This window comes from Mustela putorius, unplaced genomic scaffold (genome assembly GCF_011764305.1).
Source record: "Mustela putorius furo isolate JIRA1106 unplaced genomic scaffold, ASM1176430v1.1 tig00003993_pilon_pilon_pilon, whole genome shotgun sequence".
In the NCBI taxonomy this organism is placed as follows: Eukaryota; Metazoa; Chordata; class Mammalia; order Carnivora; family Mustelidae; genus Mustela; species Mustela putorius.
This window is the reverse complement of record NW_025422132.1, coordinates 1,206,423-1,221,047: the sequence shown is the minus strand read 5'-3', so window position 1 is coordinate 1,221,047 and position 14,625 is coordinate 1,206,423. Positions and strand designations below refer to the sequence as shown.

At 36.8% G+C, this 14,625-nt stretch overlaps 1 protein-coding gene across 1 annotated transcript in view; it reads right to left on the bottom strand.

The window, feature by feature from the left end:
* The window catches only part of KCNK2 (potassium two pore domain channel subfamily K member 2), a 227,805-nt gene extending 215,076 nt beyond the window's left edge, over positions 1-12,729 (bottom strand). Inside the window, exon 1 of the mRNA XM_004780513.3 lies at positions 11,753-12,729. Coding sequence (XP_004780570.1) covers positions 11,753-11,786 — 34 coding nt within the window. The 5' untranslated portion in view covers positions 11,787-12,729. The remainder of the gene's footprint in view (positions 1-11,752) is intronic.
* Positions 12,730-14,625: the final 1,896 nt, after the last annotated feature.

The window sequence follows — 14,625 nt, the reverse complement described above, 5'->3', positions numbered from 1 at the left end:
TTCCTACATTTCTTGACTCACACTTGGAGTCACACATTTCTCAAAAATGTCTTTACTTCTTTTAGTAGGAAAATGGTATAGGAAGACCACAGTTTTGGGGTTAAAGATTCTCATTGCTACTGGGTACTTGGTAATTTTTTCTGTTTTTTTCCAATGGACATGGTTGGGAAATACACGTATATACCTATATCTTACATCATACATAATGTATTACATACCTACCCTGTTACATATGTTCTTAATCACATATACACAGTTTATATACTACATGTGTGTATTTATATATGTATATATTTTAAATACCTTATGAGTTAATAATGATATTCCCAGTTCAAATTCAAAAAATTTTTACCTAACTTATATATTTCCTCTATACCCCCTTTTTTTCCCATATCAAGAACCCTGGTTCTCAAGGTCACAGGGGATGATACAGTTAGAATATAGTATAATTACTCATTTGATTTATTCATGTTGCATGCAGAATAATCTCAAAATAGCAATACTAATATTACCAATAATATGATTACTGAATACATTGAAAATTTTTGTTTAGTATATGCCATCCCCAACATCCACCTATCTTTTTAAAGATTTATGTATTTATTTGAGAGAGAGAGAGAGAGAAAAAGAGAACAAGCAGGAGGGGCAGAAGGAGAGGGAGAGAGAATCTCAAGCAGACCCTGTGCTAAGCCTCCAGCCTGGCTTGATCTCATGACCCTGAGATCATGACCAAGAGTAGACACTCAACTGACTCTGCCACACAGGTGCCCCCCCACCTATTTTTTTTTTTTAATTTCTTTTCAGTATAACAGAATTCATTGTTTATGCACCACACCCAGTGCTCCATGCAATACGTGCCCTCTATAATACCCACCACCTGGCTCCCCCGACTTCCCAACCCCCGCCCCTTCAAAACCCTCAGATTGTTTTTCATAGTCCATTGTCTCTCATGATTCATCTCCCCTTCCAATTTCCCTCAACTCCCTTCTCCTCTCCATCTCCCCATGTCCTCCATACTATTTGTTATGCTCCACAAAAAAGTGAAACCATATGATAATTGACTCTCTCTGCCTGACTTATTTCACTCAGCATAATCTCTTCCAGCCCCGCGCATGTTGCTACAAAAGTTGGGTATTCATCCTTTCTGATGGAGGCATAATACTCCATAGTGTATATGGACCATATCTTCCTTATCCATTCGTCCGTTGAAGGGCATCTTGGTTCTTTCCACAGTTTGGCGACCGTGACCATTGCTTCTATAAACCTTCCCCCCCCTATTTTTAATAATTATACTATACAGATATTATCAGAGCATATACTCATTACATATTATATTCTCTCCTTTTCAATTCTTATTTAACTGCAATTCTGTAAGTAGCAATACATTTGAGGCTTTCCATGGGTATTCATTGAACAAATAGATAAAGTGCTTTATTTTTTAAAAGAAGTGTTTCAAAGTGTGAAACACTCTGTATGGTTGTGGGAAAAAAAATAAAGCACTATAATATACATTCATGTAGAATGTCTCAACAAGACCATAATGTAAATTTCTCATTAGAATATAGACTTATAAGTCTTCAGTTATAAGTCAATCTTATTGACTTACAAGTCAATCAATTCTGTAAGGGAGCCCTGATTTATTGATTTTGAGAGTTCACCCCTGGGTCTAGACCTCTGCTGTACACACTTTAGATCTTATCATGAGCTTCTTGGATGTAACTGCTACTGGCTTGGGAAAAATCCCTCCCAGTTTCAGTGGATCTTCTCAAGTTGGCCTGCCTTGCTTTTCAGTAATTATTGTTGACTGCTTTGAGTTTCTCCTGTTAGCAGAACCATCAGATGACTTATTGCTCTTTTCTGTGTTTTCCCATGCAGACCTCTTTTTTTTTTTTATGATTTTACTTATTTATTTATGTGGGAGGGAAAGAGAAAGTGCAGTGGGCAGAAGAAGTACAGAGGGAGAGGGACAAACAGACTCCACACTGAGCAGGGAGCCTGATGTGGGGCTCAATCCCACATCCCTGAGATATGACCTGAGCCCATATCAAGAGTAGGATGATTAACCAACTGAGCCATCAAGGCACCCCCACAGACCTCTTTTTAAAAATGTGTAAACCTGGTGATTCACAGACCTGTACCCCTGGGGATAAAAATATATGTTTATAAAAATCCCCTAGGTACCCATTCCCAACAGAAACATTAAATGAAGAATAATCCAACAAATGAACTTACATAATTATCATGTGTATTATAAAGAAAAAGTACATTATGCTGTGAAACAAATACTTTCGATATTTTGCTTCTTGTGCACTTTTTTCCTGTTGGGAATGTCTTTCTCTCTTGTCCCACCTACTCCAAAGATTAGAGTTCTATAGCAATAACCAGCACATTTCCTCCTCCTTCTGGGATTCTAGGCACATTTTTACCTAAGAAATCGGGCTCTACTTGTTCTCTCAAGAACCAGGAGGACTAACTAGCCTCAATGGACATTCCTAAAAAGACTGTGGAAGACAAAAATCAAATTTCTATTATAACTATGTCCCATGAGTCCTAAGTGTACAATTTATCTTTTATATACATCATGCCTAGACTTGGAACACCACTCCCCATACACATAAAAATCTGCCACCATGGGTAAACAGCTTTATTTCCACTACTCACTGTTGGCCAACACGTTCATCAAACCATTTATCTCAGAAAGTTAGACTATACTGTCTCTGCGCATCCAGAACCTCAACCCATCCATCATTTTATTAGGCGGATCTCTCCCTCTTTCTGGCTCCCTACTATGAACATAAAAATTGAGCTAAATTTTCTGGCAACTAAGACAAACTTTCCTATTAGATACTTTGCCTCTCTCTTTCTCCTTCCTTTCTGCTATGGCTGAACATCTAAAACACTGGTATAACTTTTAGTGTTTCGCTTTCCTCTTACTTTACTGCCTTAATATCCATACCACTTCTCACTTCCTAGGTTCCTCAAGCTTTTACAGTTTCCAACTGTCAGATCGCCATTGCAGTTACTCTCTTGACCACCAACTCCAAAGAACACACTTCAGCCTTTTTTGGGGTCTTTATCTTTACATTAGTTATGGCATTTGATACAGTTGCCCATTCTCTTATAAGTCCCCCTTTTGTCTCCACATACCATTTTCCCCTAGATTCTCACTGCTGGTGTGGCCCAGTATCAGTTTCCTCTCTGGCTCTTCTTTCTCCATTGGCCTATTTTATTTATATATATATATATATATATATATACATATATATGCATATGTATATATATGTATGTATAATATATAAATATAAAATATTAATTATATATTTATGTAAAAATACAATTATATTTATTTAAAATTTAATTTAAAATATTATTTATTTCTATAAATATTATTTTATATTTATTAATTGTATATATAATTATATTATATATACAACTAATTATATATTATATAAAAATATAATATAAATATATAAAACTATATATGAATATATTTATATTTATTAATTATATATATATAATTATATAATATAATATAGAATATAATATATTATATAATTATATATATATATAAAAGGTTTTATTTATTTATTTGACACAGAGAGAGAGATAGATCACAAGTAGGCAGAGACGCAGGCAGAGAGACGGGGAAGCAGGCTCCCTGCTGAGCACAGAGCCCGATGCAAGGCCCTGAGACCATGACCTGAGCTGAAGGTGGAGGCTTAACCCACTGAGCCACCCAGGCGCACCCCTGCCCATTATATATTGATGCCACCTATTAGGAAATGCCCAGCCCCTTCTCAATACACTTACCTCTCCACATTGTTCACTGCTTCATCTATGGATTTAACTAACAATTCTGAATTTTTACCTCCAACTCAAGAATCCTATTTCCAACAACCTAATGGGCATCTTCCACCTCCTAGATTTTGACACCTCAAACTCAAAATATCATGCATCTTGCTTTCTTCTTCTTAATAAATTCACTTAATTCATTTAATAAGTATTTACTGAGCCTACTACGTACCGAGATTATTCTAGGTACAACAGTGAATTAAAGGGCAAAAAAAAAAAAATCTGCACTGTGGAGCATTCAGTTTAGTTATGAGGGCTATATTCTAATGAGAAATTTACATTATGGTCTTGTTGAGACATTCTCCATGAGTGTATATTATATTGCTTTATTCTTTTTCCCACAGCCATACAACAATATGCACATACAATAATTTATTTCACCACATTCACAATAATGGACATTTACATTATTTCTAATGTTCTGGTATTAAGAAATGTCGCAGTAAATACCCTTAGACATCTGATGTCTTCTGTCTATGTATCCATAGAATGAACTAGAAGCAGAATTTTTAGCTCTGGGATTATGTACATCAGTAATATTCATATACATTCAAAAGTATCTTCCATAAAGTTTACATCAATTCTAACCGTCACTGGTAATTTACAAAAGCATCTGTTCTCCCACACCTTTGATAACATAGATATCAAAATATTTCCCATTTGATTTCCCAAATATTTTCTCCTTCTCTTCCTGCATATGAAATTGAATTTCATTCTATATTTTAAAAAATCACTTGTATTTACTTTATATTTTCTTTTCCATGTGTGTGTGTTTGGCCTTTTTCTACTTGGTTGTTAGGTATATTCATGTTGGTTTGTAGACTTTCTCTACACATATCTGCATATACATATAATAGCTCTTTCTCCATGAAATAACATAGATCTACATATTAACACTGAAAAGTAGAAACAGAAATTTTTGAAAGTATCATTTACAAGACCTCCAAAAAAGTGAAATACCCACATATAAATTAACAAAAAATGGGCAGAGACTATATGAGGAAAACTATAAAAGTGAGGCTAGAAATGAAGCAGAACAAAAGAAATGGATTAGACGGCTCAAATATTAGTAAGAAGTCAAATCTCCCCAAATTTATCTGAGAGTTAACACTATCCTAATCAAAATGCCAGCAGGATTTTTGTAGATGTCATCCAGCTGATTTTAAATTTTATATGGAAAAACAAAGAATGTAGAAAAAACAACTTCGAGGAAGAACAAATTTAGAGGAACTCACACTACATGATTTCATGACCTACTGTGAAGCCATGCTAATCAAAACTCTATGTTATTAGTGAAAGTATACACACATAAATTAATTGGACAAAATAGAGAGTCCAGAAATAAACTTACAAAACTATAGTGAACTGACTTTTAATACAAGTACCAACGCAATTTTATGGTTTAAAGATAGTCTTTTCAGGGCACCTGGGTGGCTCAGCTGATTAAGCCACTGCCTTCAGCTCAGGTCATGATCCTAGAGTCCTGAGATTGAGTCCCATATCAGGCTACCAGCTCTGCAGGGACTCTGCTTCTCCCTCTGACCTTCTCCCATCTCATGCTCTCTCTCATACTCTCTCTCAAATAAATAAATAAAATCTTTAATTAAAAAAAAAAAAGATAGTCTTTTCCAGGAATGGTGCTGAAACAATTAGACATTCACATGCAAAAGATATATCCCTTCACCGACACCTCTTACTTTATAAAATATATTAACTCAAAGTGAGTCATGGGCCTAAATGTAAAACATAAAATCACAGTCTTCTGAAAAAAGAAAATACAAGAGAAAATGGTTGTGAGTTGGGTTAGTAAAAACATCATTAGCTACAGTATGAAAAATTTGGTCCATGAGAGAAAAAAAATGTATCTCATCATAACTAAAATCTTTTTCTTTGTAAGATATGGTTAAGAAAATGAAGAGCGGAGAGTAGAAAATGCCTTCAAATCACAAATTCAACAGTTTATACCCCTAATTTTAAAAGGACTCTCAAAACCAACAATAAGAAAACAAAGATCCAGTAAAAAAAAAAAAAAAAAAAAATAGACAAAAGATTTGAACACATTTCACTAAACAGGATGTTCAAATAAGAAACAGGCAGATGAAAAGATGCCTGGGCCACCTGGGTGGCTCAGTCAGTTAAGCATCTGCCTTTGGCTCAGGTCATGATCCCAGGGTTCTGGGATCGAGCCCCACATCAGGCTTCCTGCTCAGCAGTGAGTCAGCTTCTCCTTCTCCCTTTGCCCCTCCTCCGACCCTTGCATGCTTTTTCTCTCTCTCTGTCTCTCTCTCTCTTAACTAAGTAAATAAAATATTTTTTTAAAAAAGAAAAGATAGGGGCGCCGGGGTGGTCAGTCGGTTTGATGTCTGCCTCCAGCTCAGGTCATGATTCCAAGGTCATGGTATCAGATCGGGCTCCCTGCTCTGTGGAGAGCCTGTTTCTCCTTCTTCTGCTCTGCCTGCTTGTGATCCCTCTCTCGCGGTCTGTCTCTCTCATCAAATAAATAAATAAATAAATGAAATCTTTAAAAAGAAAAGAAAAGATGCTCGATGTCTTACAACACAATGCAGTGCCATTGTATCTTACTAGATCCACTTATTAGAACGGTTAAGAAAGAAAAACAAATGAACAAATAAAATGACAAAATCAAGGGCAGGCAGGAAGGCTGAATAACTACAAATCTCTGGTAGGAAGGCAAAATGGTAAAGTCGTTCTGGAAATTTCCATTTACTATACGACCTGCAAGCCCACACCTAGGTATTCATCTACCCTAGAGACATGAAAACTCAGATTTACACAGAAACCCATGTTTGAAGCAAATTATATGTAGAGCAACATTGTTCAGAATCACCAAAAACTGCCCGAGTGTTCTTCATGGGTTGAATAAATCAACACACTCTGGTACAATAAAATACTGCTCGGCAATAAAGGGAAACAAAGGATCGATAGACATGACGACAGGGAGGAACCACAGATGCATTCCGCTAAGTGAAAGAAACCAGACGGAAAAGGTTGCAAGCTCTCTGATTTCACTTCTATGACATTCTGGAAGAGGCAAAACCGTAGAAACAAAAAACAGATAAGTGGTCCCAGGACCTACATATGAGGGAGCTTCCATAGGAAAGTGGCATCATGAGAGAATATTTTGGGGGTGAAAAAACTGTTCTTTACCTTGATTATGGTGCTGGTTACAAGACTACACATTTGTCAAAACTCGCAGAACTAGGCACACAAACATTAGTGGATTTTTACTTCGTGTGGATTTTTAAATAACTTAAATATATATATATATAAACAAAAAGCTGTGTTCAGTGAGCAGATTATCTCACCCTGAAGGAGTGAGAATTCTACACCTTTCTCAAAATAAATCAAATCTTAAAAACATGAAGGCAAAGAAGCAAGAACTTTTTCAGGACTGCACTACTGAGAACTCTAAACTCTCAAGGTTTGAAAAGAAATTAGTGCCTTTTGCACGGGACTGTTCTATCCACCTTGACCCTGCACCTTGGGTTTCAAAGGGGGAAAACAGCATGAGGGAAACCAAAGCCTTTGGCATCATGCTATGTGATGATGTGTCATCACATCGCCACTAGCTCTGCTGCGCTTAGTCTAACTTAGGGGCCGTTTCTCTCACAGGAGGAAGGAACAATCATGGAATACTCTCGGAGCAGTGCCCATGCAGAACCAGGGAAGGGCTTCTCTAAGCTTCATTCGATTCCATTCAAAGGCATCAAAGTCCTCTCTAATTGACAATTTCTTCTTCAAGCCTACATTTTCATGAAATAGCACCAACCAAAACGATTGCACCGAACATGTAGCAATGTTAGCCTTTCAAATGAAAAGAGAATGAGGAGCTGGGTAAAAAGAGTCTTGCACACACAAAGCTACTAATATGAAAAAAAATCAACACGTTGCATTTCCAAATCACCTTGTGGTTGACTGTGGGATAGTCGGATTCTACTGCTATATGGTTTTTCTGTTTTTCTCTTGTACCTGTAAATTGTGTTCCTGCTGGCTAAAATCTTCAGTCATACCAAGGAAGACTTCTGATTACTAGACTTGAGTCGACAGATAGACCTACGCCCTGAGTCTCAGAATCTATGCCTGCAAGAGAGTAGCTGACCAGCCTCTGAGAAACTGGAGCAGAGTTTTACCTGATGCTGTCACCTCATTAACTGGTATACATATAATTATTATATAACATTATAATAATTATATCTATAATATAAATAAAATAATATAAATTATATAAAATCCAATTGTCCAGATCCAACCAAGCAAGGTTGCCAAGATCACAACTTGTGGCCCTGATTCTTTTGTAAAATAAAAAGTTTAAATGAGTAGATATGAACACCTTTACTCTCTTGAAGTGTCTGGGATATATTGGTAGTGGAGAAGACAGGGAATTGCAGACACTCAGATTTTTCTGCACACTTGACTGAGGTTGACCTAATTGCACTAGGTCTGCTCCGTTTTAACCTAAGTGTTAATTACTGCTTTAGTTTAAGGCTCCCATTAAAGCACGAATGAAGCAGATGAATTATATATTTCTGGATAAAAATCAGTGATTGTCATAAAACCATTAGACAAAGTATGCTAGATGCAAAGTCTCTTTTCTCTATACTCAACATTCTCCCTAGACTACTCTGCTTCGTTCTGCTTTATTATTCATATTATGCAGCAAATGAAGAAATGTAGCATCCCTCTCTGCTTTAAGGATGAGAACAAATGAAATAATATATGTGGAAATCCTTTGAAAAGAAAATGGCACTATATAGATGCAAGATAATATTTTCTTTAATAGCCACTGCTGACACTCTCCCAAATACATGGTAGCTTTCCACATAGGAAATCTGACAGCTAGATTGTTACTTCATAGCTGTGATGTGGAAACATTGCTTAAGCCAGTTTCAGCCATAGTATAAGAATGATGGTTCTGCCAAGAGCTTTGCACTTGTAACAAATGAACACAATAAATCAAATCATCAAAATACACTGTCCACATAAAACTCTGGTTTCTGTAGGCACTATAGAAAGATGTCATAGGAAATATCTTGAAGATGAACATTTTCAGTCCTTAAACTCTCAAAAACACCATTTCTGCTGAGAATGATTTTGCTGATTACAGTGGGTTCCCTAAGATGATTAGTCACAGGATGGAAGGGAAACTTAATTAATGATGGCCAATCCAGTGTTTCCACTGTCTGAATCATTGAGGACTGTAGACAGTCAATCAAATTGATTTTACATCCTCACGTGTTTAAATCATCTTTAAAAAACTTGGTTATTTTTGATTTGTATATTCTGAGCACCTTACTCATTCTCTCATTGCACTTATAGGGGCTTTGCTTACCAATTTTCTTATGTTAAGAGCTCACTAAGTGAAGAATAGATAGTTCCATCAAGCCTCATCTTTGGGTAGCATTTAGCACAAGCAAGGAATTTAGGAATTATTTTAAACTGCTAGAATGACCAGAACCGCTTCTTCAGAATGGCCCCAAGATCTCATATAGGTTAGCCATCCTACTGTACTCTTACTATAGGCCAAGCATGGCACAAACTGTCTCATTTAATCTTTACAGTAGTAATTCCAAGGAGGAAGAATTGTTAACTCCATATTATATATGAAAAATCAGAAACTTAGAGTTTGAGTAATTTTCTCCAGGTCACATAGCCTATAAGTAACTGGAATTATGGGGTCTGAAATTCCAAGAAACATTTGTCTGACTCCAAATCTCCAAGTACTTTTCTTTCCCCTCCATTTTGAATCTCCTTGTCTAGATCATATTACCAATGGCAGGGAACTCTTTTCTCTTGGTATGGCAAATCTTGAATAGTTCTGGGTATAGATCTTTCTGATATCAAACAACTAACTAGAAAAAAATATATCACGCCATAAAAATTCAAGTTATCATTTGTCCTCAGCAACTATATCCCGATCCTTCTGGAGGGTGGAGGGGTTCTAAGCTGACATTTTCCTTTTGAAGATAATCCTCAAAATTGTAATCATTCTACCATATATTACTGACTTGGCTTTCATTAAATAGTCATATGCCTCAGGACTTCTGTAATGTTACATCATTTCTTGATTGAGGTTCCAGAATTCTACATAATAAATCCAGATGATGTTACCCTGAAAATAGTGTGGATGATAACAAATCTTCTAATTCTTAAGAGAGCTTTCAAATGATTCCTATAGAATGGCTTATTCTAATGAGAACTATATTCTGACAGATTTATCTGTATAAATCATATGTAAAATATACTTCTAAGTAGGAGACAGAACTGAACTGTTAATGGGATAATTTAAGCTTATCCAAATGCTGTATATGATTACCCCAAAGTATTTTACCTTGATGATAATTGCTGCTTAGTTACAGTTCCTGTCAGTTTCTACCCAAAGGATTCTACCACCACTTCTAACAAGATGGGGTAGAATCACCTGTATAGCATTCTTGTTACTTGTAATAGCAGAAGGACATGTATTCAGTTTAACAATTATCTCTGGCATTATTATCTGGCATGGTAGAAGATAGAGACAGCAGCTCTAATAAAACTACCTTACCTCTCTAGCTCTCTCCCATTCAGTGCCTTTCTCCGTGTTTTCTGCTTCTCTCCTGTCACTCCAGGAACGCTTGGTTTGACTCCCAGAGTCTCTTCATCCACTTGCCTCTCAGTTTATTTTCATGCTCCTTACACCTAAAAAATGATCTCCCCCATTTGAGGGTTTGGCCAATGTCTTGGCTTACCCACCAATCTTCAGCAGAGGGGGCTCCAAATTAGCTAATTACAATTCCAGGGCTACAAATTAACACCTGGAAATTGCATCCTAATTGGAAATCAGCTGATATTTTATATACTGAATTGCTCCAAAAACTTTATATCCCTTCAAATAAACAATGAGTTGAACAAACCCTTGTATTTGAAGAGAAAAACAACCAAGAATAGAAATTGATTAAAAATTTCATTTTTAAAGAAATTCCTTATTGGAAACAGTAATGCAATGTAACCTCATTATTATGCAGTTTCTGTTAAACAAAATTCAATCACATTCATGGATAAGTTAATAAAATAGAATCCTAATATGAAATGATTACTGTACAATCAAGACATTTGTCCTATGACCCAACACCAACATATACACATTCAAAAACTTTCTAATAAGTATGTACTCTGCCAGGCACTAAAGATGGACTTAGCTATGTTGAATATTTACATAGGATTATGCTACTGATGAACTTGATTTCCATTTCCAAGATCATAATTTTATTCCAATGGAGTGAAAAATCTTACATAGAGACATCTAATCAATTTTTTCAAACAGTACTACTCACCAAACAAATATGGAAATGTAAAAAGAAAAAAAGTCTTCATTCCCAGGTTTTAGTGTAACCTATCAGAGTTTTTCTTCCCCATTTCTAAGATTCTGAGCTATCTCTTCCCTAGTAAACAAATAAGAGTCACTGAGAAAATAACTAATATTCTAAGTAAATTGCAAATAACATGTGTCAATCTATATGTGGAAAATTGATTACAAGATTAACTGTAACATGAAACCAAAGCAAAGACAGTTTAAATGACCAGAGTCCAAATGTAATGGAATGTGTAGATACTCATGTTCATTAACTTTGCATTGCCAGAATTAAGACATCACACAATAAAAGCCTGATATAACATGCCTATTATATAAAACATGCCCACATGAACGTGCAATTTATTTCAGTGTTGCAAGGTCATGGAAAAAATTCCAGTAACTAACCCTCTGTTGGAACCACCCAATGAGTTTAATTATAGACTTGTCTAGGAAGACTCCCTACATCAAATACTCGCTTGGAAATCTACTCCATGTACTCCAGAAAATTTGAAAACAAATGAGATACGTGATTCTTGCTGAGATACTTACAGTAGAAGTTCCTTTTTGCTTGTGGGTTCATCATTTGGGGATGTTTTCATCAGGAGTCATCATGCTTGTGATCTTGAATGCCGTTCTTCCACCAAGGTTTCTTGTCCGTAATATCCAAAACAGAGTCACTTGTACTAACAAGCCATCGTCCCATACTGTTTCCTTTCTTGTGTGAAAGTTACCCTGTAGATCGATTTCCTGTCCAAAAACACTCCAAAATGAACCAACGCTGCTGTACGCCAGTAAAATGTGCTACTCCAATAACTCTGTCTTAGCAGTTTGGTTCAGAAAGAGATTTCCTGATTGAAATGAGGAACTAGATCCCGGTTGTTCCAGGGAGCTTAAAAGACAGACGTTTCTTCCTCGTGAAGGAGCATATTAAGATTTGCCAGCGTCATTTACTCTCACTAGTCTGTGGCTTGAGCACTATTGCCCACGAAGCCTCCACGGACTGCCTGAAGACCCTCCCAATTGCCACGGTAACAATATCCCAACTAGATTTTAAAATCAGGCTTAGTATGCTTTGAAGTACATAATGTTTTCCATTCCTGAAAGGACAAAGAGAACTACATTGTCAAAGTTTATTTTTAAGCTCATGTGCTTGCTAAGTGCAGTGGCGAACAGGCTTTCCGTGCCTGTAGTGCCATTGCTGGAACCTATTAATGCAAACAGATGAATCGCTGGCTTGCTTCCACGGGGGCTTTTCTTTCTTTCTTTCTTTCTTTCTTTCTCCTTAACCTTATCTAAATTGCCTGGATTATAATTTTTTTAAATCGAGAATGTTATCAGTTTTCTGAGTTGCTTGTTTTAGTTTTATCAGTACAGCAGCCATGTGAGAAAAGCAAATTAAGAGGAAGGTTTCAAATAGCTTTGGCCGAGATCAAGTAATTGTAGGTAGATTCTGTTTCTGGAAGAAGTTTGAGGGACATGTGGAGACAGTAAAAATGATGATTAAAAAAAAATAAAGGATCTAATGGTAAAGAATGAAAGAAAATGATAAATAAGGAAAGGGTGAGAGAGAGAAGAAAGGAGGTAAGGAGCGTGGGGAAGAGAGAGAGAGAGAGAGAGAGAGAGAGATGTCTTGACCATTAGCAACAATTCTTCATGTATTTTCTTATTGTTGGGAAAGCAAATTGCTCTGGTTTGTAAAACCCCCTACCAGTCTGCTCAACCCACCAAAATTAGCCCACATGTTATCTAATACCAGACTAAGACTTGTGGAAACACATTATTGCTCTATTAAAGCCATAACAAAATACAGCTGAGCAGTGAACATTAGGTGGTAGGGTGACCCTGAGGTAATACAATCCGTATTATGGAATTTCTAGCCCAAATTTTAAACATCTGGTTTTGATATGATAACAAATGTGATAATATACATTAAATACCAGTATTCAAGTAACATAATCCTTCCATCTGACTCAAACAATGAATGCTTTTCAAATCATTTGAGAGAGAGAGATTAGGTAGACAGACACTTACATTTGTGCACAAGCTAACAGTGACCCTCCCATGCACAAGCACACATGTACACACACGCAAGAACATATAAGCTGTCAGCTTACTTTCCAGAAATAAGAGTGTTTTTTTGTTTTTGTTTTTTTGGTTTTTTTGTCCCTCCTGTCCTCTCTTTTCAGGAACCCCTTTGCACAATTGCTCTAAATTGCAGGAGACTTGGCTGAGATTGAGAGGAAGGGAAGGGAAATGTGCAAAACAATAATGCTAATTGGACTAGACAGGGATGCGAACCCTGACCTTTGCTTCATTAGTACCATGTCATGCTCTTATCTGATCAAGTCCCCAGCCAGCCACTGGCAACTCGAAAAATAAACTACATCAGATTATCCTTATCCTGTTTTACCTTCACGGGAGAGAGTTTCCATATTATAAATCCAAATATTGCCATAGTATTAGATGTCCAATATTCAGTGCTTTAAATGTTGCTGGAGTATGGAAGTTAAGATCCCTTTAAATGAGCACCTTAGAATTAGATCAGTTGCACTTGCTGACCTTTTGTGTTTTCATATGAGGCGGACAGAGCGACCTGGAAGACGGAGAGGGTGTGCGGAACCTGCAGGGAAGTTAAGTTGGGAACGAAGAGTGAGTGAGTAGCATTGGGTTAAGACATAAGGAAGAGGCTAATGCTGATGGAAGGCTTGTATAGTGTTGTACAGTGTTGTATCGTGCAATCCATTTCCCTTTACGAAACATCTACTGTGCCCCCAGGCACTGTGTTGAGAACACAGTCTTGTATGTTAAACACACCAATATAAATTTGTACACTCTGTAGAGGGATAGCAAAGATGAGGGAGTGGCTAATTAGGTTGGGTGAGATAAAGGTTGATGTCTGAGCAGCATGGAGGAGTAGATTGGCATCTGTTAGGCAGACAACAGGTGGTAGGACATTCAAGACAGTAGAATCAGCACATGCGACACTGAAATGGCAAAATAATTCTCAAAAACACAAATGAGGGACATTGCTGGGTTTTAAAATTCCAGTGAAATTTCAGAACAAGCCAGAAAATTGGGTCCAGCTTCTTCCCCCTTCCTTGACCATGTGGGCTGTCTAAGGGGAGGAGTGAATTCTGGTGGTATCACCTACATTTGTGGCACATAATGAGTTGACTGATTCACAAATCGCATTGCCACCTCCACCCCTCTGTGAAGACTACAGTGCAAGTCCATCTTGGTCCAGTGGTATTCCTGTTTCTTCTCCCAGTAAGAGGAAGCCTCATTCAAAGAATTTCTGAACATGAGGAATATTGGAAATTTACGCACTCCCTTGTTTCCTCCTGATGTTCAAAGCATCATGAGTCAGGTGAATGGTATTTGAAGGAGCTGGCAGAAAATAAAAACCCCAAGTGCTCTTTCTT